General features: G+C 37.7%; 2 protein-coding genes and 1 long non-coding RNA gene across 3 annotated transcripts in view; all 3 read left to right on the top strand.

Annotated features, from left to right (window-relative positions):
- Nucleotides 1-482, top strand: part of LOC106873365 (uncharacterized) — an 8,135-nt gene extending 7,653 nt beyond the window's left edge. The window contains exon 4 of the mRNA XM_014920695.3: nucleotides 1-482. This exon is cut by the window's left edge and continues 677 nt beyond it. The gene's annotated coding sequence lies outside the window, so the exon portion shown is untranslated.
- An 8,478-nt stretch (nucleotides 483-8,960) lies between these two features.
- LOC106873363 (uncharacterized) lies at nucleotides 8,961-18,525 on the top strand. Its single transcript, XM_014920693.3, has 4 exons — nucleotides 8,961-10,396; nucleotides 15,664-15,706; nucleotides 16,338-16,385; nucleotides 17,680-18,525. Exons 1-4 carry the CDS (start codon nucleotides 10,199-10,201, stop codon nucleotides 18,066-18,068), a joined length of 678 nt encoding a protein of 225 aa, XP_014776179.2. The 5' UTR covers nucleotides 8,961-10,198; the 3' UTR covers nucleotides 18,069-18,525.
- Nucleotides 18,526-20,401: 1,876 nt separating this feature from the next.
- The window catches only part of LOC149131090 (uncharacterized), a 2,520-nt gene continuing 421 nt past the window's right edge, over nucleotides 20,402-22,500 (top strand). Inside the window, exon 1 of the long non-coding RNA XR_016238337.1 lies at nucleotides 20,402-21,697. This is a non-coding gene — a long non-coding RNA (uncharacterized LOC149131090). The remainder of the gene's footprint in view (nucleotides 21,698-22,500) is intronic.

Genomic DNA, 22,500 nt, shown 5'->3' with positions numbered 1-22,500 from the left:
TATTATTGTTATTATTATCATTGTTATTATTATTATTATTCCTTTCAATAAAATAAAGTACCAGTTGATTACTGGGGTCAATGTAATCAACTTGCCCCATCCCTCAAAATTTCAGGCCTTGTGCCTATAGCAGAAAGGATTATTATTATTATTATTATTATTATTATTATTGTTATTGTTATTATTATTATTCCTTTCTTAACCTTTCTCCAGTCATGTGTATCACATTCTCTGTGACAGCATCTATAAATATATTTATTTAATTAGCAGCTGGGAAAGATGTATCTGCTTAATAGATGCTTGTACAATTGTATTTTGATGCCTGTTAAAATGTGCAGTACATATTTTTCTGCAGTCTCACAATTCGTTCCTTAAAGAATATAACAAATATATTTATATATGGAATGTGGCAGTGTGGATTCTGGATCTTTTACTGTGACTTTAAAGAAACTACAATAAAAATAAAAAATTAATAGAATGAATTTACTATTGTGACAAAGATATGATTTCATTTGCCAATGAATGTTGTACTGAGTAGAACCATCATTTCTATGAAGATTGTTCACCATTTTATCCAAATACCCTAATGCATGATTTGTAAATATTTTTTTATGCATTCATCCATTAATTGAAAACATGTTAGATTAATTTTATTTCTCTTTGAATATTGTTGATAATTTTGCCAGACTTTCTGCTGCATGAAGTTTCTTTCAGAACTGCATTCATCTTCTGTTCGTTTGAAAAAGAGCCTTTGCAATTTTCAATTGTTTTGACCTTTGTAGAATATAGAAATTACTTCTTGTATTCTTGCCTTTCCCCAAATCTGCCAAATGTAAATGTTAGTATTACTATAAAGAAATTATTCTTTTTATTACTATTATTATTATTATTACCAGCGAGCTGGTAGAATCATTAGCACACCAGGCGAAATGCTTAACAGTATTTTGTCTGCCACTACATTCTGGGTTCAAATTCCATCGGGGTTGACTTTGCCTTTCATCCTTTCGAGGTCGATAAATTAAGTACCAGTTGCGTACTGGGGTCAATCTAATCAACTTAATCCCTTCCTCCAAATTTGAGGCCTTGTGCTTCCAGAAGAAAGGATTATTATTATTATTATTATTGAAAGGCGGTAAGCTGTCAGACTTATTAGCATACTGGACGAAATGTTTAACAGTATTTCACCCGTTGCTATGTTCGGAGTTCAAGTTCCGCTGAGGCCGGTTGAGTCTTGGGGTCGATGTAATTGACTATCCCCCTCCCCCAAATTTCAGGCCTTGTGCTTTTAGTAGAAAGGGTTATTATTATTATTATTAAAGTGGTGAGCTAGCAGAATTCTTAGCATGGCAGGCAAAATACTTAGTGGCGTTTTGTTCATCTTTCTGTTCTGAGTTCAAATTAATTCTGCCAAGGTTGACTTTGCCTTTCATCTTTAGTCAGCAACTTCACTTTTCCTTATCTATAATGGTTATGTCTGGTCTATTATTTTCTAACTTACACTTTTCTGACTTGATGATTGTACCCTGTGTTTCCAGCTTAGCTGGCAGAATTGTTAGCATGCCAGGCGAAATGCTTAGCGGTATTTTATCTGTCTGCATGTTTTGAGTTCAAATTCCACCAAGGTTAACTTTACCTTTCATCCTTTCAGGGTTGATAAAATAAGTACCAGTTGAGCATTGGGGGGTCAATGTAATCGACTATTCCCCTCTCCAAAATTTCAGGCCTTGTGCTTATAGCAGAAAAAAAAATTATCATTAATAATAAGACAGTGAGCTGGCAGAATCATTAGTGTGCTGGGCAAAATGCTTAGCAGTATTTCATCCATCACTATGTTCTGAGTTCAAATTCAGCCAAGGTTGACTTTGCCTTTCATCCTTTCAGGGTTGATAAAATAAGTACCAGTTGAGTATTGGGGGGTCAATGTAATCGACTATTCCCCTCTCCAAAATTTCAGGCCTTGTGCTTATAGCAGAAAAAAAAAATTATCATTAATAATAAGACAGTGAGCTGGCAGAATCATTAGTGTGCTGGGCAAAATGCTTAGCAGTATTTCATCCATCACTATGTTCTGAGTTCAAATTCAGCCAAGGTTGACTTTGCCTTTCATCCTTTCAGGGTTGATAAAATAAGTACCAGTTGAGTATTGGGGGTCAATGTAATCGACTATTCCCCTCTCCAAAATTTCAGGCCTTGTGCTTATAGCAGAAAAAAAAATTATCATTAATAATAAGACAGTGAGCTGGCAGAATCATTAGTGTGCTGGGCAAAATGCTTAGCAGTATTTCATCCATCACTATGTTCTGAGTTCAAATTCAGCCAAGGTTGACTTTGCCTTTCATCCTTTCAGGGTTGATAAAATAAGTACCAGTTGAGTATTGGGGGTCAATGTAATCGACTATTCCCCTCTCCAAAATTTCAGGCCTTGTGCTTATAGCAGAAAAAAAAATTATCATTAATAATAAGACAGTGAGCTGGCAGAATCATTAGTGTGCTGGGCAAAATGCTTAGCAGTATTTCATCCATCACTATGTTCTGAGTTCAAATTCAGCCAAGGTTGACTTTGCCTTTCATCCTTTCAGGGTTGATAAAATAAGTACCAGTTGAGTATTGGGGGTCAATGTAATCGACTATTCCCCTCTCCAAAATTTCAGGCCTTGTGCTTATAGCAGAAAAAAAAATTATCATTAATAATAAGACAGTGAGCTGGCAGAATCATTAGTGTGCTGGGCAAAATGCTTAGCAGTATTTCATCCATCACTATGTTCTGAGTTCAAATTCAGCCAAGGTTGACTTTGCCTTTCATCCTTTTCAGGTTGATAAAATAAGTACCAGTTACACACTGGGATCAATGTAATCAATTTTTCCCCTCTTCCAAAATTTCAGGCCTTGTGCCTATAATAAAAAGGATTATTATTAATGACAATGGAGCAGTTGAAATATTGAGTATCAGATTAGTTATTAGTTTGCAGCCCTCTGAACATTTCTGGGTTTGATTGATGCTGAGGTGTAATTTGTGCTCTACTCAAACCTGATCTTCCTCTTTGAAAAAGTGTGACCTATTTTAGGAATCCTCCCCATTCAGACATGGTAGTAAGATTGAATTTTGTTTCCAATCATGTGGTCTGAGGTTCAGTCCTACTGCATGGCAACTCAAGCAACTGTCTTCTACTTTAGCCCTGGGACAACCAATGGGTTTGGTAGACAGAAACCGGAAAAGCCATAAGGAACTGTGAATTCAACCATCTGGATCATCTTGAAGAACGGAGAGCAAAGACAAGGTATTGAACTAACTATGCCAGCTGCCTCATATAACAATTATTTCTTATGTTGAGTCTTTGGACTTGTCTGTAAATTGTTGGCTAGATTGAAGTCTCATAAGAGCCATAGACATCACAACTAAAACAAAAGAAAAATCATTGTTAGACCATCATATGTCAAAGTAGACAGTAGTCTCCGTTATATATATGTGTGTGTGTGTACATACATATATATACATACGCATTCACAAATAGATATGCGTATATATATATAGATAGATGTGTGTGTGTGTGTATATATATATATATATATATATATATATACATATGTATGTACACACATACATATACAGGGTACCTTGGGCTAAAGTCAACAGTTTGCATAAAAGGAAGGAAAACACGTCTCACCCATATATTTAAATATTTAAAAAAAAAAAAAATACCAAGTAGATTATGGCTGGGAGATAACAGTTTGCTCAAAGTAGCCATCCTCAGCTTCCACCATGGCTTCAAAACAGCTCCAGAACCTGGAGCATGCCTTTTTCACTGTGTCCCTGGGAAGATCAAACACTTCCTTGATCTTGGGCCACCAGCTCAGCCCTGGTGTTGCAGACAGAGTTGTTGGCGTCTTTTTCAAACATGCCCAACACATAGCAATGTATGGATTACAATTGGGGCAATTCGGAGGCCTGAAATTCTCCAACAACCACTTCTGACCCTTGAGGTACGGCAATGAGCCAAATCCTGCTGCTACACATATGGCTTTCCCCACAGCGATTCTCTCCAGTGACGGTCTGACTACAGTGTCCAGCAGTTTCGTATAACTGTCTGAAATGATCCTATTGGAAGATGTGGGGAAATATGATGTCATCTTGACTAGGAACACACCTGAAAACCTTCACAGTTTGGGGGAACCTGGTTTTCATGATATGTACAACATCACAAGCATTATAGGCAAGCTACCTCTTACTCTCGCAGAAGTTCTTTTCATCTGATAAGAATCAGATCATCCCTCGCTCAACAAAATTCCACAGCTTATTCAGGAATTTCTTTATCTTTGTCAAGTGGTTCTCTTTGGCTTTGGCTGTCAGAATTTGTCACATCCTCCTCATATATGAGTGACAGTGATTCAGTCCTCATTCAAGTTTACTTCATGCTGGTGACTCCAACACCCATCTCTCATTCCAAATCCCAGACTCCACTGCTCAGATCTTCCATCACCTTATCCTGAAGTTGTAGGATGAATTCTGGCATACAGGCACAGTCAGAAAGCCTGTTATATCCCTTTCTGCTGGTCATAGCTTTGTAGTCTCCATTGCAGCTATTTATGTTGTCTTACAGCCTTTTACAGTGTTCAAAGAGCACTGTGTAGCAGTCACTATGTTGGTATTTTGATACCCATTGCAAATCATCTCCATACAGGTAACTCTTTCCTAATATTGAGATGGTTTGCAGTTCCCTAACTTTTTCTCAACTAAGGAGCGGCTGTGTGGTAAGTAACTTCCTTACCAACCACATGGTCCCGGGTTCAGTCCCACTGCGTGGCATCTTGGGCAAGTGTCTTCTACTATAGCCTCGGGCCGACCAAAGCCCTGTGAGTGGATTTGGTAGATGGAAACTGAAAGAAGCCCGTCATATATATTTATATGTGTATATATATATATATATATATATATATATATATATATGTGTTTGTCCCCCCAACATCGCTTGACAACCGATGCTGGTGTGTTTATATCCCCGTAACTTGGCGGTTCGGCAAAAGAGACCGATAGAATAAGTACTAGGCTTCCAAAGAATAAGTCCTGGGGTCGATTTGCTCGACTAAAGGCGGTGCTCCAGCATGGCCACAGTCAAAAGACTGAAACAAGTAAAATAGTATATAGATATGTGTGTGTGTGTGGGTATGAAAGAGAGAGAGAGAAGCAAGACTTAATCGTGCAGGTATAGCAGTGTGGTAAGAAGATTTGCTCCCCAACCACATGGTTTAGGGTTCAGTTGCACCTTTGACAAATGTTTTCTACTATAACCCCAGGAAGACCAAAGCCTTGAGTGGATTTGGTAGAAGGAAACTGAAAGAAGCCTGTTGTGTGTATATATATGAGGAATTCCGGAAGAAGCTTCGTGAGACCACTACTGAGACGCTTCCGGAAAAAAAGAAAACCGTTGGAAAATAGTTTATAGCAGAGACTCCATCTAAGAAAAAGAATTGTAATTCCGAAATATCATCGGACTATAGATAACCAAATTACAACAGGTATATAGTCCATTTTCTGTTTTATAGTGCATTGTTGTACCATTCTAAACTTTTTATTCTTTACATACATATGTATGTGCATGAGTGTCTATTGTTTGTGTTTCCTCATCTTGTCATTGCACAGATTGTTATAAATGAATGTTGTTCATTTTGATTATCCCACAAAAACATGTTTGGCCATGGGAAAATATTATTCTGCTTGGAAACTGGCTAAGGCTTGGTGATAGGAAGTACATTTAACAGTAGGAAATCTATCTCAGTAAACTCCATCCAACCCACGCATGCATGAAAAGTGGACGATGATGATGACAGACAGACACACATGCATACATACACATACTACTGCTGCTACCCACTTATTGTTGATTATATGGAGTGTTTGGTCTCTGTTTTTATCATGTGCCTTTCCGTCACAATTGAAGATGGTGAGAGAGGAGATAAGGACTCACTTAGACGACCTTTGGAAGGATGTAATATCAACATAATGTCAAATCGGATTACACAGTGATGGGGTGGTGGTGGTCGAGATGTGATGTACATATCATGAAAACCAAGTTCCCCCAAACTGTGAAGGTTTTAAGGTGTGTCCCTAGTCAGGGTGACATCATATTTCCCCACATCTTCAAATAGGATCATTTCAGATAGTTCTGTGAAACTGTTGGATACTGAAGTCAGACCCTCACTGGAGAGGGTTTCTGTGGGAAAGACATATGTGTAGCAGCAGGATTTGGTTCATTGCCGTACCTCAAGAGTCAGAAGTGGTTGTTGGAGAACTTTTTTCCCGCCAGTTTTCTGCGCATGCGCCTGAGAGAACTTTCGGCAGGCCTTCCAGAAGATTCCAACCCTGCGCATGCGTGCTGGAGACTCTCAAGATGATGTCACTACGCATACTTTATTCCAGTATACTGTCAGAATATTGTATTTCATGCACTGAATCATACAATTTTCCCTACAAAACCACTTTAAAATGTCTTTCAATAAATGTATGATGAAAATATTAAATTGGGGTGGGGGGGATTCTGCAAAATATCCATGAAAAATAGGGGTGCGTCTTATGTGATTGTGCGTCCAATGCGCCGGAAAATACGGTATATTCAAAGGAAATGTTTATTTTATTATTTATTTATTTTCTGTTTTTGAAAGTTAATGAATTTTTTATTTAGCAACATATATTTACAGGACAAAAGAAAAATCTAGAAAAAAATTAAAAGTATAAAAGATTAAATAATCGAGAAAAACACCGAATTACATCCACAAAGAAATAAAGGGAAAAGTAAAAGAGGTGGGGGTGGATTAAAGAACAGAAGGTGGTGGGAGGAGAGAGCAAAACTTTCAAGTCAACTTATAGCATTGCTTCTGAAATAGACCACGCCTCCCGGAGTAGATGACTTACTCCTCCCCATCCTCCTCAATCACATGGTACATTACTACTCCTTCCACCACCATCATCTGTCGTCTGTCTAGAACATCTCTTATCTCGACTATGCTTCTCTTTTTTTCTTCCCCCATCTCTCTCTCTCTCTCAGTTGTGGTTCAAGTTAGGGAACGAAAATAAAAATATGAAGCTATTTGTACTTAATTTTTCCGAATGGAATTTCCATTTTATGATACAGACTGTCCTCATTTAACGACCGAGTTACGTTCCAACAGCCCCGTCGTTAAGCAAATTCGTCGTTAAACGAATATTCATAGGGTACGTATTTTTTTTTATATAGGTATAGTGTACTGTACGTACATATAAAAACAGAATACCGTACTGTATAAAGTATATGCAGTACAGGGCCAAGAATCACTAAGATAAATTATTGAAAAATGAATCAGTAACAGTAAGATTATCACAAAGAAAACCTTAAAAGTTAGGATATGGATACTGTATTATTGTAGCTCAGACATTGTAAGTATGTTTGTGATTCCAGGCCTAGTACATCATCAGATGCCTAATAAACTGTTCTCATGATTATATAAAAAACTTTGTTTTACTTTGGATAAAGATTACAAAAGCAACTCATTCTTGACATCAAAATGCATGAAAAATCCCGTCAGTGTTGTTTGCTTTCGTCATAAATTTCTCGATAACATCGGAAAAGTTCAGGTGTCTGCCTTTCCACCTTGGAAAGGCAGACAACAGGTGAAGATGTATTCTTCCTCTTTGGAGGCATCTTGTAGTATGGGGTGCAAGAGATAATGGAAAAAAGAGACGAAATAGTAATATAGGTACAGAGAGCGTCACTATGTTGCATGGCTGACCACAGGCGGGAGCGTGTCGGAGGGTAAGGCTGGGTGCTCCGGATGCGCTACTGTCACGACGGCAGTTCTTGTACAGCGCACAATACGACAGTCAAAGTTTTTAAGTTTTTATATTTTGTAAAATATGTAATGACGGCTCGTAAAGTTCGTCGTGACTCCGAGTGGTCGTTAAATAGGTAGGTCGTTAAATGAGGACAGTCTGTAGAGAAAATGCTTATTTGAAAAATACAAGTTGAACGTAATTACAGAACGTATGGAGTAAAATTCAAAAGTAAGATCTGGCAATACTCCGATCGATGTAAACTAAGTTGACTTAACAGTGCGAAGATTTATATTCAACACTAGTGAATTAACAACCATGGAAAACCGACGTTAATTTGAGGAAAGCCTTAGAAAGTGAGTGGTCACACTGATAAAAGAATGAACGACAATTCCTGCTATTGCCATAGACATGAACTGATCAACGAGTATTGTTTCAGGAATACTCAGGCTTTATGAAGAAACAAGCTCGTTTGCGTCATTAGAAAAACGAAGGAGACCACTGAAAACAAGCGTGTTCGCAAAACCGTGTGATTCAGTGGCTATCGTTAAGAGACTGTTTCGATACTACTGCAGAAATTTCTCGCCAAGTAAATCGTGATTACGGAATGAATGTGTCTCGGAAGACTGGCTCGTTGTTTGAAGGAAATCTGTCCTCATGTCCGTTCTCCTGCCATTAAACCTCTCAACAGTAGTGGAGGCACAACAGAAACAGGAAGTAAGAGTGAGAGAAAGTTGTGATGAAAGAGTACAGTAGGAGCTTTAGGTGTTTTCGCTCAATAAACACTCACAACACCCGGTCTGGGAATCGAAACCGCGATCCTATGACCGCGAGTCCGCAGCCCTAACCACTGGGCCACATCTGTTTGTATACTTCCACTTTATTTATATTTGAAAAATTTGCTCCTACTTAATTGAATTGCACGTGTAGTTTCTACTTTGTTTTTGTAACATATTTCTATTATATATATATATATATATATATATATGCGCAGGAGTGACTGTGATGAATAGCTTGCTTACCAACCACTGCCTCGACGGGCAGGTGATTAAATCGTAAAGCATGCGAAGTAAAGATAGATATCGTAGCTTTTCCTTGTATAGTTTGTGTTTATGTTCTCGCTATTGTGTAGTAGTAATCTCTAGTTGGAGTAAAGTTCTAGAGAAAAGAAAGTGAGCTTGTGAGAGTGAAAGAGTGGAGGAAAGTTGTCTCGCATAGTCGCTGATAACTTTCTTTTTTCCCTCTGGCCGTTTGGTCTCTAGTGGTTGCCTGCTTGTGGCCATGACTCTAGTTGTCCGTTCACACTCACTGATGCTCTCACTAACTAATTTCTTTTATTCGGCACACAGACTGTGACGCAGAGGGAACAGCACAAGGACAAAACAATGACTTTGGCTTACGGAGTTTTCTTGTTTATATATATATATATATATGGGCGCAGAAGTGATTGTGTGGTGAATAGCTTGCTTACCAACCACATGGTTCCGGGTTCAGTCCCACTGCGTGGCACCTTGGGCAAGTGTCTTCTACTACACCCCCGGGCCGACCAAAGCTTTGTGAGTGGATTTGGTAGACGGAAACTGAAAGAAGCCTGTCGTATATATGTGTATATATATGTATGTGTCTGTGTTTGTCCCCCCCCCCCCAACATCGCTTGACAACCGATGCTGGTGTGTTCACGTATCCCGTAACTTAGCCGTTCGCCAAAAGCGATAAATAGAATAAGTATTAGGCTTAGAAAGAATAAGTCCTGGGGTCGATTTGTTCGACTAAAGGCGGTGCTCTAGCAGGGCCGCACTCAAATGACTGAAATAAATAAAATATGTTTGTGTGCGCGTGCGCGCGTGTTTATAACCTTTATGCGGTAGCTCAATCTACCAGAAATATCAGTCAAATCTCTAAAATTACATTCTAGTGACTCATAAAAGGAAGAGGTAGTTGCGAATGTATAGTTTGATTGGATGTTCATGGCCGGGTTGCTTGATCGGTACTGACAACACATAAAGTCCACTTTCTACTAAATAAATAAACAGCCGATGTGATAAAATGAAAGTAGTAAAGTTAAGTAGATGAAGGAGTAGAGAGAGGAAGAGACGGGCAGAGAGAGGAAGAGACGGGCAGAGAAAGCGAGAGAGAAGAATAAGTTAGTGTGGTGGATGAAGAGTAGGTATTTACAGAGAAATATAAATTCTGAAACCCGGAACCAGGTTTAGTTACTTGTGCTAACATCGTGCTTTCTCTTCTCTTTATGCAAACTGTCAAATTTAGCCTGAAAATTTTAAGTTATTGATATTACAGTTGGCACATTACCTCAACGTTTTCATGACTTTATCGGTAGCTATCCAGAAGAAATAACGTGTTGTATCTTTTGTGAACCAAAGACTTTGTGAATCAAATATGACTCGGCCAGCTAACGAAGAAGAGAAAAAAGTAGATTCTGTGGAAGTTGTTTACCAAAAAAAGATTACTGAAATAGAAAAGGAACCACTAACCCGGACAGTTATTGTAGAAAGGCGTCCAAGGCCGTGTTTCAAATGCGTCTCTTTTGCTTTGATCATAATTGCAGTGGTAATAGCGGTAACTGGTCTAATTCAGGTAAGACATTAATTTATTTTAAGCATCCCTATACAAGTGGTCAGCGAAGTTTGAAAGTGTTTCTGTAGAAAACACACTAAATAAAACACAAATAAAAAGTGGCGCCCGCCAAATCAGAAAGACCCTAGCTCGCCCACATAAGTTGGATTTTTTCCGTTTTGACGAGGACTTTTCAAATTCACTACACACTTCAAAATTATTGGGGTGAGGAGCATTTTATGAAAAAAATGTTTTTGAAAATTTACGATTTTTTTCACCGTAACACCGCTTTCGCTTTCGACTAACTTCGGGGTGGACTTTTTCCATTTTTTTTTTTGACTAAGCACTTCAAAACGATGGGACAAACCTGTTTATTAAAAAAAAAAAATTGGTTGTTGAAATCAGTGGAAATCCATCATTCTGGAATTTTCCTCTGCCGCTGCCCTCGCGACATCTATCGCCGTCACAATCATTAAACGATTTTCACTTTGTAAAAAATCATGATCGACATACATGATGTTGAGTTGGTCACGTTATACATATTAATTTCAATGTGTGTGTGTGTGTGGCCTCGAAAAAGTAAAACTTGTTCAGCAAGTTCCGCATCCCGGAATCATTGAAATCTTTTTTTTTTTCTTTTTTTCATTGAATGAATTCCTGTGACCTCTTAATATGCTACAAAACCCTTTTTGGGGTCCGAAAAACGGGATGGAGTGAGGTGGAAGACTCGTATATCCCCCCCCCCCCCGCACGCTATTGATTTTTTTCCGAACCAAAATAAGGGATTTTTAGCATATTAGGAGGTCAGGGTACTTGATTCCACGCAAAAAATCCGAGTCTTTTTTCTTTTTTCTTAATGAAAATCGTATGGGTGTTAATACAGAAATTTACCAAAAAAAAAAAAAAAAGTCAATTTTTAAAAAATTCATGGTTTCCAAACGTCTGGTTCCCTTCCCCGCCATCGTGCCATTCCGAGGGTATGGGAAATAATTTCGGAAAATTTACACATGTTAGCTTTGGCTGCTCATAACTTTCCGAAAAATGGATCTGTTTTTTAATGAATTTTTCTATAAATACTTATCAGATAAAAATTTATTTATGAGGGTAGAAATTGATATTAATCAATTTGAACCAGTGGTCTAGCATATTAAAAAAATCCGAAGATTAAAATTATATTACATACAAAAATAAGAGGGATGACCAGCAAAAATGGACTCCTATATGCTAGAAATAGATGCATAAATTACGATTTATACCTCGGGGATGGATAGCAACAAGTTGGAATTTCTCCGTTTTGACGGAGATTTTTCAGAATTTTTTCACGGTGCCCTCGGAAATGATCTGGGAAAGTATCGAAAAAAAAAATTTTTTTTTAAAGGGTGGTTTTTTTTGTGGGGGTGGTGGGGCGGAAGTCTTGCCATGGGTGGAATTGGTCTGGAACATTCTTTCAACAACAAAAAATTTTTTTCGAGAAATATTTTTCCTTAACTCCCCCACCCCCCACCCATTCCATCTTCATCTCTCCAGACCTATTTTACTAAAATTTTTTGGGGAGGGGTCACTTAAAAATTATAGAAACTTTTTCGGTAAAAAAACAGAAAAGATATTTTCAGACGAAAAGTTGTGAGATTAAAGATAGATTTTGTTTCTAGCATATTCCATCACTACCTTTCTCGTTTCTTTCTCATACTGACAAGTATTGGCGTTGTTCAATATTTTCTCCCCACAAAACTCATTTCGCTACTTCCTGAAACCATCAGAGCAGACTTTTTCAAAAATTTTTTTTTTTGTTCTACGCACTCCAGAACGATGACGCAAACGATAGGTTTAGAATGGAGAAATAATTCGGAGGGAAATTAAGTCTGAAAAGCTCATTTCTTTTATTGCTTTTACTGTTTCAGTCATTAGAATGCGGCCATGCTGGGGCATCGCCTTGTAGCATTTTAGTCGAATTAATCAACCCCAGTACTTTTTTTCTTTTAAGCCTGGTACTTATTCTATCAGTCTATTTCGCCGAACCGCTAAGTTACGACACACACACATACACACACAGTAGCTGAATTACCCAGCATTGTCTGGGTTACTGCTGTTCTTGTTCAGATTAGTAAAGTATAAATGTGAAGATATATTTTTTTTTCGCATAGTTATTTCAAAATCTCTATATTCTATAAAAAAAAATATCTAAATTGTGATGATAATAGAATTTAGAACTGAAAATTTGTCACTCTTGAAGAACCTTAGGGTAAACAATATTCATTTTGTAATTTTTAGTTGGTGTCCAAATGAATAAATTGTTGTTGTTTTCAAGTATTTTTTTTTTTTTCGATTTCATTTCCGGGTAATAATGTCAACATTAACCGAAATCTGTAGTTATGCCCCTTCGTTTATGTATGTATTTATGTTAGTGTGTGCGCGCACACAGATATTAGAATTAATACGGCAGCATAGCTTCGAAGAGAAAAAAAAAAAAAAAAAAAGGATTTTTGGCGTGGAATCGCGTACCCTGACTTCGTAATATGTTGCAAATTTTGGTTCGAAAAAAGGGGAATCATTGGAATTTTTTTTTTTTTTCGTTGACTGAATTCCTGTGACCTAATATACTACAAAACCCTTTTTGGGTTCCAAAATCAGGGCGGGGTGAGGTGGAAGCCTCGGAAATTTCACCCCCATTGATCTTTTTACCCGCATGATTTTCACTAAGGAAAAAAAAATCGGATTTTTTTGCGTGGAATCAAGTACTCTGATCTCCTAATATGCTGCAAATCCTTTATTTTCGTTCGGAAAAAAAGGGGGTGGGATCCGATTTTTTTTTTTTCCTTCGTAAAAATCGTGCGGGTGAAAAGATCAATGGGGGTGGGGTGAAATTTTATCTACATAAAAACTAAAAGTTAATTCTTGTGTAAAATTTTCCGGGTAAGACTATGGAAGTATTCCCAAGTCTTTATGTGCCTTCCCCCATTCAAGGGAGCTACGGGCCCTTTTCCAAAATGTTGCATTTAGTGCAGCCCCCACCCTATCAAAAAACACGACGGGTCTAAGGGAGATAAGTGAATAAATTTTGGGGGAAAATTTAAAACGCACCATGATTTATTGAACTTAAGCATTACAACAAACAAAAATACAAATAGCTTTTCTTAGAAGAATATAGTACCTGGTTGAGTTCTTAAACTCACTGGTGCCACGTTGATCGGGTAATTACTGTTACTCTTTCTCGGGAGCCACATTCAAAGTGTTATCATATATAGAGATTTACTCCTTCTGTATGTGTGTATTTTATAAGAAAAAAACATGTAATAATTGAAGTAGAAAAAAGATCAATTTCATACACGAACCTCTGTTTATTATATGACAATAAGTGAGTTGTATGTGTTATTTTATATATCAATACAGTAATGTCAATTATATAATACACAAGGCTTTGGTCAGCTGCTAGGAAAGAGAATTGCCTAATGTGCTGCACAGTGGGACTGAACCAAAAGTGACATGGTTGGAAAGCAAGCTTCTCGACCACACAGCCATACCTATAAAGGAAAGATACATTTTGGATAATATACTCCTTGATACACTATGCTTAACAAAAAGATGGGACGTTTACGGTGAGAAGACCTTTGATGTTAATATTTACTCGAGCAACGCAACAATTAACAATGCTACACCATACAGGGTGTTCCAGAATTAACTATCTGTTTCAATGAAATTAAGCAAATTTAAAAAAAAAAAACTGACCAAATTCCATGTTTTTTACCAAAACAAATAGATTTATAAATCTTATGTCAAATTTTTATTGAAAATTTTCAACATGTCTGTATCCCTGCATACTTCAAATCTCTCCTTAGCGTTGTGAAAAACATTTTGAAGCAGGTCAGGAGTTAGCTCCTGCACTATTCAGCTAAAGAATTGCCCCATCTGGTGGGTGGAGGTAAAGAAATTGATTGCTGCCAAATTGGAAAAAAGCTGTCATGGACAAATAAGAGGGGTCCAAACAAGAACGAAAATAAAATTATAAACAAAATTCAAAATTTATACACTTTTAATGTATATTAAACATTATAAACATAAATAGACATGGGTGACATAGAAAGCAGACATACTGCATTGCACAGGATTGGAAACATGAAATATCAACAGGGCACTTCTGGAGAATGGATGACTGGATTTATTGTGCCTTTACCCAGCTGCACACACAAATACATGGCCCAGTGGTACACAGGATGGTAACATGAAGCATCAGCAGAGCGTTGACAAAAATTTTAATGTTCTTTTCATTTCCTCTGCCAAATTGAACAAAAGCAGTTTTCATGAAATATTATACACTACTTATAATTCATAAGTAGTGTCAATATATTTTATTGTCAGAAAATGGCCTAAAACAAAGATAAAACCCAGTGCAACCTACTCAAATCTGATTAATCTGCATTTTTTGTGGTGGTAGTGGGGGGGCATAGTCGGCGTTGGAAAAATTTTTTAGTCAACAGCACTTCGAGGAGCCTGATGAATGTTTGTTGCAAATTTGGAAGAAAGCAACTCTTCAAGTTACAGGCCTTAATGCTGCGAAATGCTTTAAAAATGCGGTTTATCTTCCCATAGGCTTGCATTAGGCAAGAAGTTGAAAATTTTTTTGGCCCATGACACTCCATGGATCCTATGTATTGCATGTGTAAAATTTCATTAAAATCGGTTGGGTGGATCTTGAGTTTTAATGACATGACAAACACACAGACATACACACATCCTGTGTTTTAAATATATCGATATATTCAATGGGAGATAATTTCATCTCTCCTAGAAGGGTCTTTATTATTATCAAACTGGCGAGCTGACAATCATTAGCACGCCAGGCAAAGTACCTAGCGGTATTTCGCTCATCCTTACATTCTCAGTTCAAATTCTGCCAAGGTTGACTTTGACTTCCATCCTTTTGGAGTCAATAAATTAAATATCAGTGAGACACTCGGATTGATGTAAACGACTATCCACTAGCCCCTCCCTGTAAGTTTCAAGCCTTGTGCCTTTAGTAGAAAGGATTATTACCAAACTGACTAAGACTCTATTTTTGTGTCCATTAGAAGAGAGATTGTGAGCCTCTGGCCAACAAGTCTAGAAAGTGTCTCTATCGTTAAGTGCAATAACAGGTGTGAAACCAATGTTAACTTTCTGACCAGCCACAACCAACAATACATACAACATATGTGTATATATAAAAAGAGGATGGTAATATGAACAGCATCAGTTACCATCTTATCTTTACTTTTTCTTTTCTCATCTTCTTTTCTTTCTTTCCACTTTAGGTGAACATTTTGCAACAGCCTGAGCCATCACCGCGTCCACAATGTAAGTGCATATATTGTTTTCATTTCACCTTCCATATGTCTATAAAATTCTCTGACACCGTAACACATAGTAATGTTAATGAAATCACTAAACATGTCCTCAATATATTACAGTCTTAAAATAGGCAACAATACTTTCAACTTGAAAAGTATCAGACATACTAAAGAAATAAATAGCAAAAATACCCACATCATTAAATATGTGAATGAAATGTCTACAATAATTAACTGGACCATGATTTCAGATGACACTTTGATAGGATGAAGCCTCCTGTACGTGTTTACTAGAATTGTACTATTGTTCCCAGCAAGGCATTGCTACTGTACAACTGAACATGTTAAAGCTCATGAAACTACTATGTGATGGGTGTAATATAAGGATGTTTATATTGTCTTAGCTCCCTTTCTTTAATGATTAATAATTGTTTGCTATGTAGATCATTTTTATATGATAATGATGATTGTGAAACAGTTAATATACTGTATAATTATTTATTAGATAATAATCAGAAATATTAAATTTATGAAATAGATCAGGAAGTGCCCTTTTCTTTGAATAGTCTTCTGTTGATATTGAATCTGTATTAAAATATATCTCTTTTTCCCCATCTACTTTCTCTCTTATCTTTCAGCTCACCATGCCTTCTTCCAACTGAAAACAGAGGGTTACACTGAGTTGGGTAAGTTAATTTTAACCAATTTATTGCACACTTTCTCATAATTTGCTAATGAAAGCTAGACATTTGTACTAGAGAGCCTGAGCCGGTTTCAGCCGGGTTAGTAATGAAAGGTGTCAAGATTGATTTCCCTCAAGATCATTTTCAGAGGAGTTTGTTCCAATTTTCAACTTTTTAAACTGAAGTTGAGTCCTCCCTGGGGGATGTCCCTTGGTGACCCATGTAACAGACAATGTGGTATAATCCGTTTTTAGTCTGCATTTTACATGAAGAATTCATTTTAACCTTACTGGCAAGGAGTGATTTTCATCACTAACCTAAACAGATTTGCTTCAAGCTTGGAAGGGGTTTGTCTACCCGCATTTGGAGGGGCTGTGCATGCTTGTCATCAACACAGTATTCACAACCCTGCAACAGAGGGTTACGCATCATGTGTTCCTTTTTATTTATTGCTTAGGAAGTACAAACCCTTTCTGTATTGCACTGCATCAGTATGTTTTATTATGGAGTTTGTGCTTGAGTCTTTTGCTCTCCTAGTGTTTGTATTGTGGATTGCTTGTGCATTATAAGTTGTGTCCTTCAGTTGGGTATCGGAAGTGACATTAAGGGACGGGTCCTTCTGTTTAGTGTGAACTTTTTGACAGAACACTGCCTCCAGTCGTGTAATGGGGCTTTTTTTTTGTATTGTGCTTGCCCAAGGTTTACAGAATGAAATTCACCAATATTTCTTGAAAGCTTTATCAAATGAGCACAGATGTCCCTTTCCATTGTTTAAAAAGAAATAAAAGAAACTTGTTGCAGCTTTTGTTAGAGGCATTTAAATACTGTGTGCTCAATGCTTGTTTATCTTGTGTATGTGTGGAGGCTACTACATGTTCGTGTGTGAATTGTATAAACACAAATATTATATTGGTTGATGTATAATTGAGAAATAGCAATGTGCATATTATTATTATTATTATTATTATTATTATTATTATTATTATTGAGTGAGAGAGCAGTGCATGCCATCAAAGTGACACTGGGGTAAAATATACAAAGCCTAATATACCCATCATGACTACCCATCTGATAAGGGTTCACCTGGCACATGCATCACAACCATATGTGCGCGACATGGTGATCTCATATCAAGATAAACAGCGCATGACCTCGCAGGTGGGGCCCAGTTAGAATTTTTTTCAGGTTGAGTAGCCCATCCCGCTCAAAAGGTCCCTGAATAAGGTTTGTTTAAGGATGTTGAGCAAAACACCCATTATTATTATTGTTATTATTATTATTATTATTTCTTTTTCAGAGAGAGTAACTAATTTGCACTGGGAGAAAAGTAGGCAGCAGAATGTAGGCAACATTCAGCTGGTTGACGACACTTACATATATATTCCACAAGATGGGATTTATGAAATAAACTGTGCAGTGCAATTGTATATTCCAAAAGATACTTCTTCGATGGTTGTAACCTTGATGTTTCAGAAAAAGAATGGAACAAAATATGAATATATGAAAGAAAGTTCTAACTCCTTAGAAGATTTACCAGAACATGTTGTAATACAATCGGGATTTACATACCGATTGAAAACTAATGATACAATCTTTTTGAAGATGAACATGGCAAAATACATCAGTCCCAATAAACCCTCAAGCTATTTGTCTATTACCAGCTTACACGAAAATCTTCATCAATAAAGTGGTTGTGTTGTGATTTAGGCATAGGTCAACTGTTTTCTTTAAAAGTTCTTTTTCACCATAAAACATCTTATGAATAAGAGATTCTTTTGTTTCATTTAATTATATTGGGTTGTCTGGAAAGTTTGTGCCGATTCTTAAAGGAAAGAAAAAGGTCAATAAATACTTGCCATTACATTTTTAATCAACCAAATATGAACCATTTTGTTGCACAATGCGTCTCCATCTTTCCTTTAACTTGAAAATAACCTCTTCCCAGAACTGAGGTGGTTTCATGGCAAATAAGTCGAAAGGTAAGCTACTACAAATCGGCATAAACTTTCCGGACAACCCAATATCAACCTGTTTGTACTTTGTTTGGTACTTATTTAGTCCTTCTCATCTTAATACTTCAAAAAGCAAAGTTGGTTTGTATGTTAACCACTCTTTTCATTAAATAAATTTGGTAATAAGTTGGGTTTTTTTTGTATGTTTTAAACTAATCTGACCTCTGTCATGCTCGCTATACACTTTTTTTTCCTGAAAACAGGTTGGTGGGTGGGGAATAAATTACCATTCCAATTTGAAGTTTGGTAGTGTTGTAAAGATTATTTATGGACACCCTTCTGTCTCATCACATATGCTGGTAGAAGAAGAGTAAAACAACAAACAGTGTGTGAGTTAGTGGGACTTACAGATGTTAATGCAGATGAATCATTGTAGAAAGTTCCATTCTGATATCGCTGTAGTGGATATGTATCCTGTCGTAGTGAGTATAAATTCATTTATTTAGCATAAATGATACTGTGTTGAGCTGACATCGAAACATATCCCTACATTACAAATGTGCATAACTAGCTATGAGTTATATGCGGAGAAAGCATTTTTGCGTGATGAAAAATCACAGTATTGGTTCAGCTTGGTTGACAGCAGTGAAAACTGCTGTTCTGGGTTGTTGCATGTCTCAGCTGAGTTGGTAGCAGTTAAAACCCCGCTGTTCATACATGCGAGTCAGAAACCAATTTCAGACTGATTTCTTTATTTGGCACATGCGGCCACTACACAGAGGAGGGACACTACAAGGACAGACAAAACAATACAGCATGTGGGGTACAAAGAACGAATGATGAATGAAATGAATTACTTACAATGAGGTGATGAAATGGCTTACGAGTCCCCCAAAACTCGCAGTTTCATTTAACAGTTCTCTCATACAGTTAATAATCATGTTTTTTCTTTAGCAATTGTAAGTGGCCACAGCTCCTCTACCGTTACTACACTTGGCAGGGTGTCGTAGCCCACGTATAATCCACTTATTTGAAACTTGTCCGGGTGTATCTGTTGCAGTCTCTGCATCACTGGCATTGGCCACGACTATAATTTCATTTGGCTTGACAGGTCTTTTCAAGCACAACATCTCACCAAAGGTCTTGGTCACTTGTCATTGTCACCGTGAGGCCCAATGTTCAAAGACCATGCTTCACCATCTTGTCTCATGTCTTCCTAGATCTATCTCTTCCACAGTTAGAGTTCAGCACATTTTTACACAGCTGCCCTCGGCCATATGCATTATATTCCCATACCAGCACAGTCATCTCTCTTGTATGCCACATTTGACGCCTCTTATGTCCAGCTTTTCTTTCAAGACACTTATACTCTGTCGTACATGCACACTGATATTGCACATCGAGTGAAGCATACTAGCTTCATTTCTTTCAAGTATAGGCATGTTTAACTACTGTGTAGCATAGCTGTTTGCACACAGGCATCATACAGTCTGCCTTTCACTCTGAGGGAGCGGCCCTTTGTTATCAACAGAGAGCCTTTGTTACCTGCTTGAGGAAACATAAGATACCAGAACAGAAACAAGGGAGGTTGGAGCCTCAAGCTGATAGAAAATCCTGCTTAAGAGAACAGGTGTTAACAGAACAACTTCAAAGTAACACAGCCTGAAATGCTTGCTCCAGAGAACCGGAAACATCAGAACAACGACAAATTGGTTAGAATTTAGACCTTTTTCTCAGGAAGAGTGGCAACTAGCAACTTTTAGCCACAATTTGACTCCTGGGCATTACAAGAGATGCATGTGAGTACAGTACAGCCCAGGGCAAAGGCTGGGTGACTGCAAGTAAGATATAAAATACAAAGAGGATGTTGATTTAAAGGGGTTAGGGTTAGGAGTATTTTTGCCAAATCGTAACCCTAACCCTAACTCTAAAACCCAAACCCTAACCCTAAAGCTAAAACCAGTACAGACGCACGAACGATGTCATAAATAACTACCGCCGATAGTTGTTGTTGACAAACAACGGCACTAATTTTATTCAAGGGAAAAGATCCCAAGACACCGCTAGAACATGTTGTTTACAATGTTGATACCCAATTACCCAAAATCAGCTTTTCGAACCCCAGAGGTCCTCTAGTTCCTCAATACCCACTACTGTCCCTATTCTTCTCTCTCCTTATTTTTGTGTCTGGCATCGTCAGCCCATGCATAATTCCAGCTAAAGATAACATGAACAACGTGCGTGCATATAGATGTGATCGATCTCAATACTTTATTAAAACTTATAGATTCAGGTCCTTTGATTTCGTTATAGATGATTAAATCATTCGCTGAACTTGACTAGTTCTTTATTTTATCGATCACTTCCGTGTGAAAAGCGGTTTAATAAGATGCTTAGAGTTATCTCCCTTCCACCATTATTTTCACATTCTACGCTTTCCGCCCACGATTTTTATAAAAATGAAATCTCTTCGAACTTATCTTTATATATTTTATATCATTTCTTTAAGTACAGTTGCTATATTTCTCTGTGTTTTTTTTTTCTTTTTACCCCAGTATTATCTTTAGCATTTTATCCCACTTGGCCCTTCAGGAAGCTTGCTTCCCAACCACATGGTTCCGGGTTCAATCCTACTGCGTGGCACCTTGGGCGAATCTTCTACTATAGCCTCGGGCCGACCAAAGCCTTGTGACTGGATTTAGTAGACGGAAACTGAAAGAAGCCCCCGTATATATATATACATACACACACATATATATATATATATATATATATATATATATATATATATATATATAGATATATAGATAGATAGAGAGAGAGAGAAGCATTCTTATATATATATATGTTTGTGTGTCTGTGTTTGTTCCCCACCCACCATCGCTTGACAACTGATGTTGGTGTGTTTACTTCCCCGTAACCTAGCGGATCAGCAAAAGAGTCCGATAGAATAAGTCCTGGGATCGATTTGTTCGACTAAAGGTGGTGTTCCAGCATAGCCGCAGTCAAATGATTGAAGTAAAAGAATGGGAAGAGTAAAATGGATAATGTAGTATTGGACGGGGTATTCGTGGCTGGGTCGCTTTTGATTATACATATATGCTTGACCAATACTAACTTCGGGTTAAAAAAAAACTGTGGGCTGACGTCAGCAGCTGGGGAGCTGACCGGAAGAGCAAGGGCGCGTAGGTGGCGCGCGCGCTGGCAGGGGACGATTGGGCCTTTCGATCGGGGTAGTCGAGAGCGCTGGACGTGTGAGCGCTTCGACGAGGTGAGGAACAGCAGCTGCTATTTTTAGCGTTCGGGTCGGGCCACGTGGAAGGGTGCGTTACCACCGGAGAGGTCTGCGTCGACGAAGAGAAGGTCGGTGTCTTACTTCTAATATCCCGCATACACCGCAAAGACTACATATGAAATATAGGCACTGTCATGGTATTATCTGTCAGAATTGAAAGTAGAACTGACAAGGAACGTTACTGCTAGTTTGAGTTGATTCTTTGGCTACTGACTAGCCGGAGCTATCTATCTGTCTGTCTATCTCACTATCTCTCTCTCTCTATCTATCTATCATTCGTTCACCTCTGTTTGTGTCCGTAGAATTTATCAAATTAGAAAACGCAAATTTAATATAAAAATATATTTTCTGAAATTGCAAATTATTTAAAATATAAAAATATAATTTTCAACAGAGAGAATTTATCAAAATAGAAAACAAATGAAGTTTGAAGTTTAAAAATAATAGGATCGACCACTCACGACTAGCTATCGCGGACGCGCGACTGCGCGTTCGGGACCACTCTGCTTTAGTAGTACCCTTATACTCTGTGTGTTTTCAAACGCATGGATATAGGTGTCAAATTTGTTCCAATAACTTTCGAGTGATAGATAGATAGATAGAGAGAGAGAGAGACATATAGCTCGCTCCGGCCAGTCATGGTATTAGCTGTCAGTAGCCAAAGAATCAACTCAAACCAGCAGTAACGTTCCTTCCGATTTTTCTACTTTCAATTCTGACAGCTAATACCATGACAGTGCCGAAATATATATTATAATTGACGGCCTGACAGGTATTGAAAAGCAAAGCGGAGTAGAGGAAGAGATAGAGAGGAACAGAAAGAAAGAACGAGAGGGAGAAAGAGTAAGGAAGAAAGAAATAAAAGAGTTGA

This window comes from Octopus bimaculoides, chromosome 25 (genome assembly GCF_046866305.1).
Source record: "Octopus bimaculoides isolate indiv1 chromosome 25, ASM4686630v1, whole genome shotgun sequence".
In the NCBI taxonomy this organism is placed as follows: domain Eukaryota; kingdom Metazoa; phylum Mollusca; class Cephalopoda; order Octopoda; family Octopodidae; genus Octopus; species Octopus bimaculoides.
This window is presented reverse-complemented; position numbering and strand designations above follow the sequence as displayed.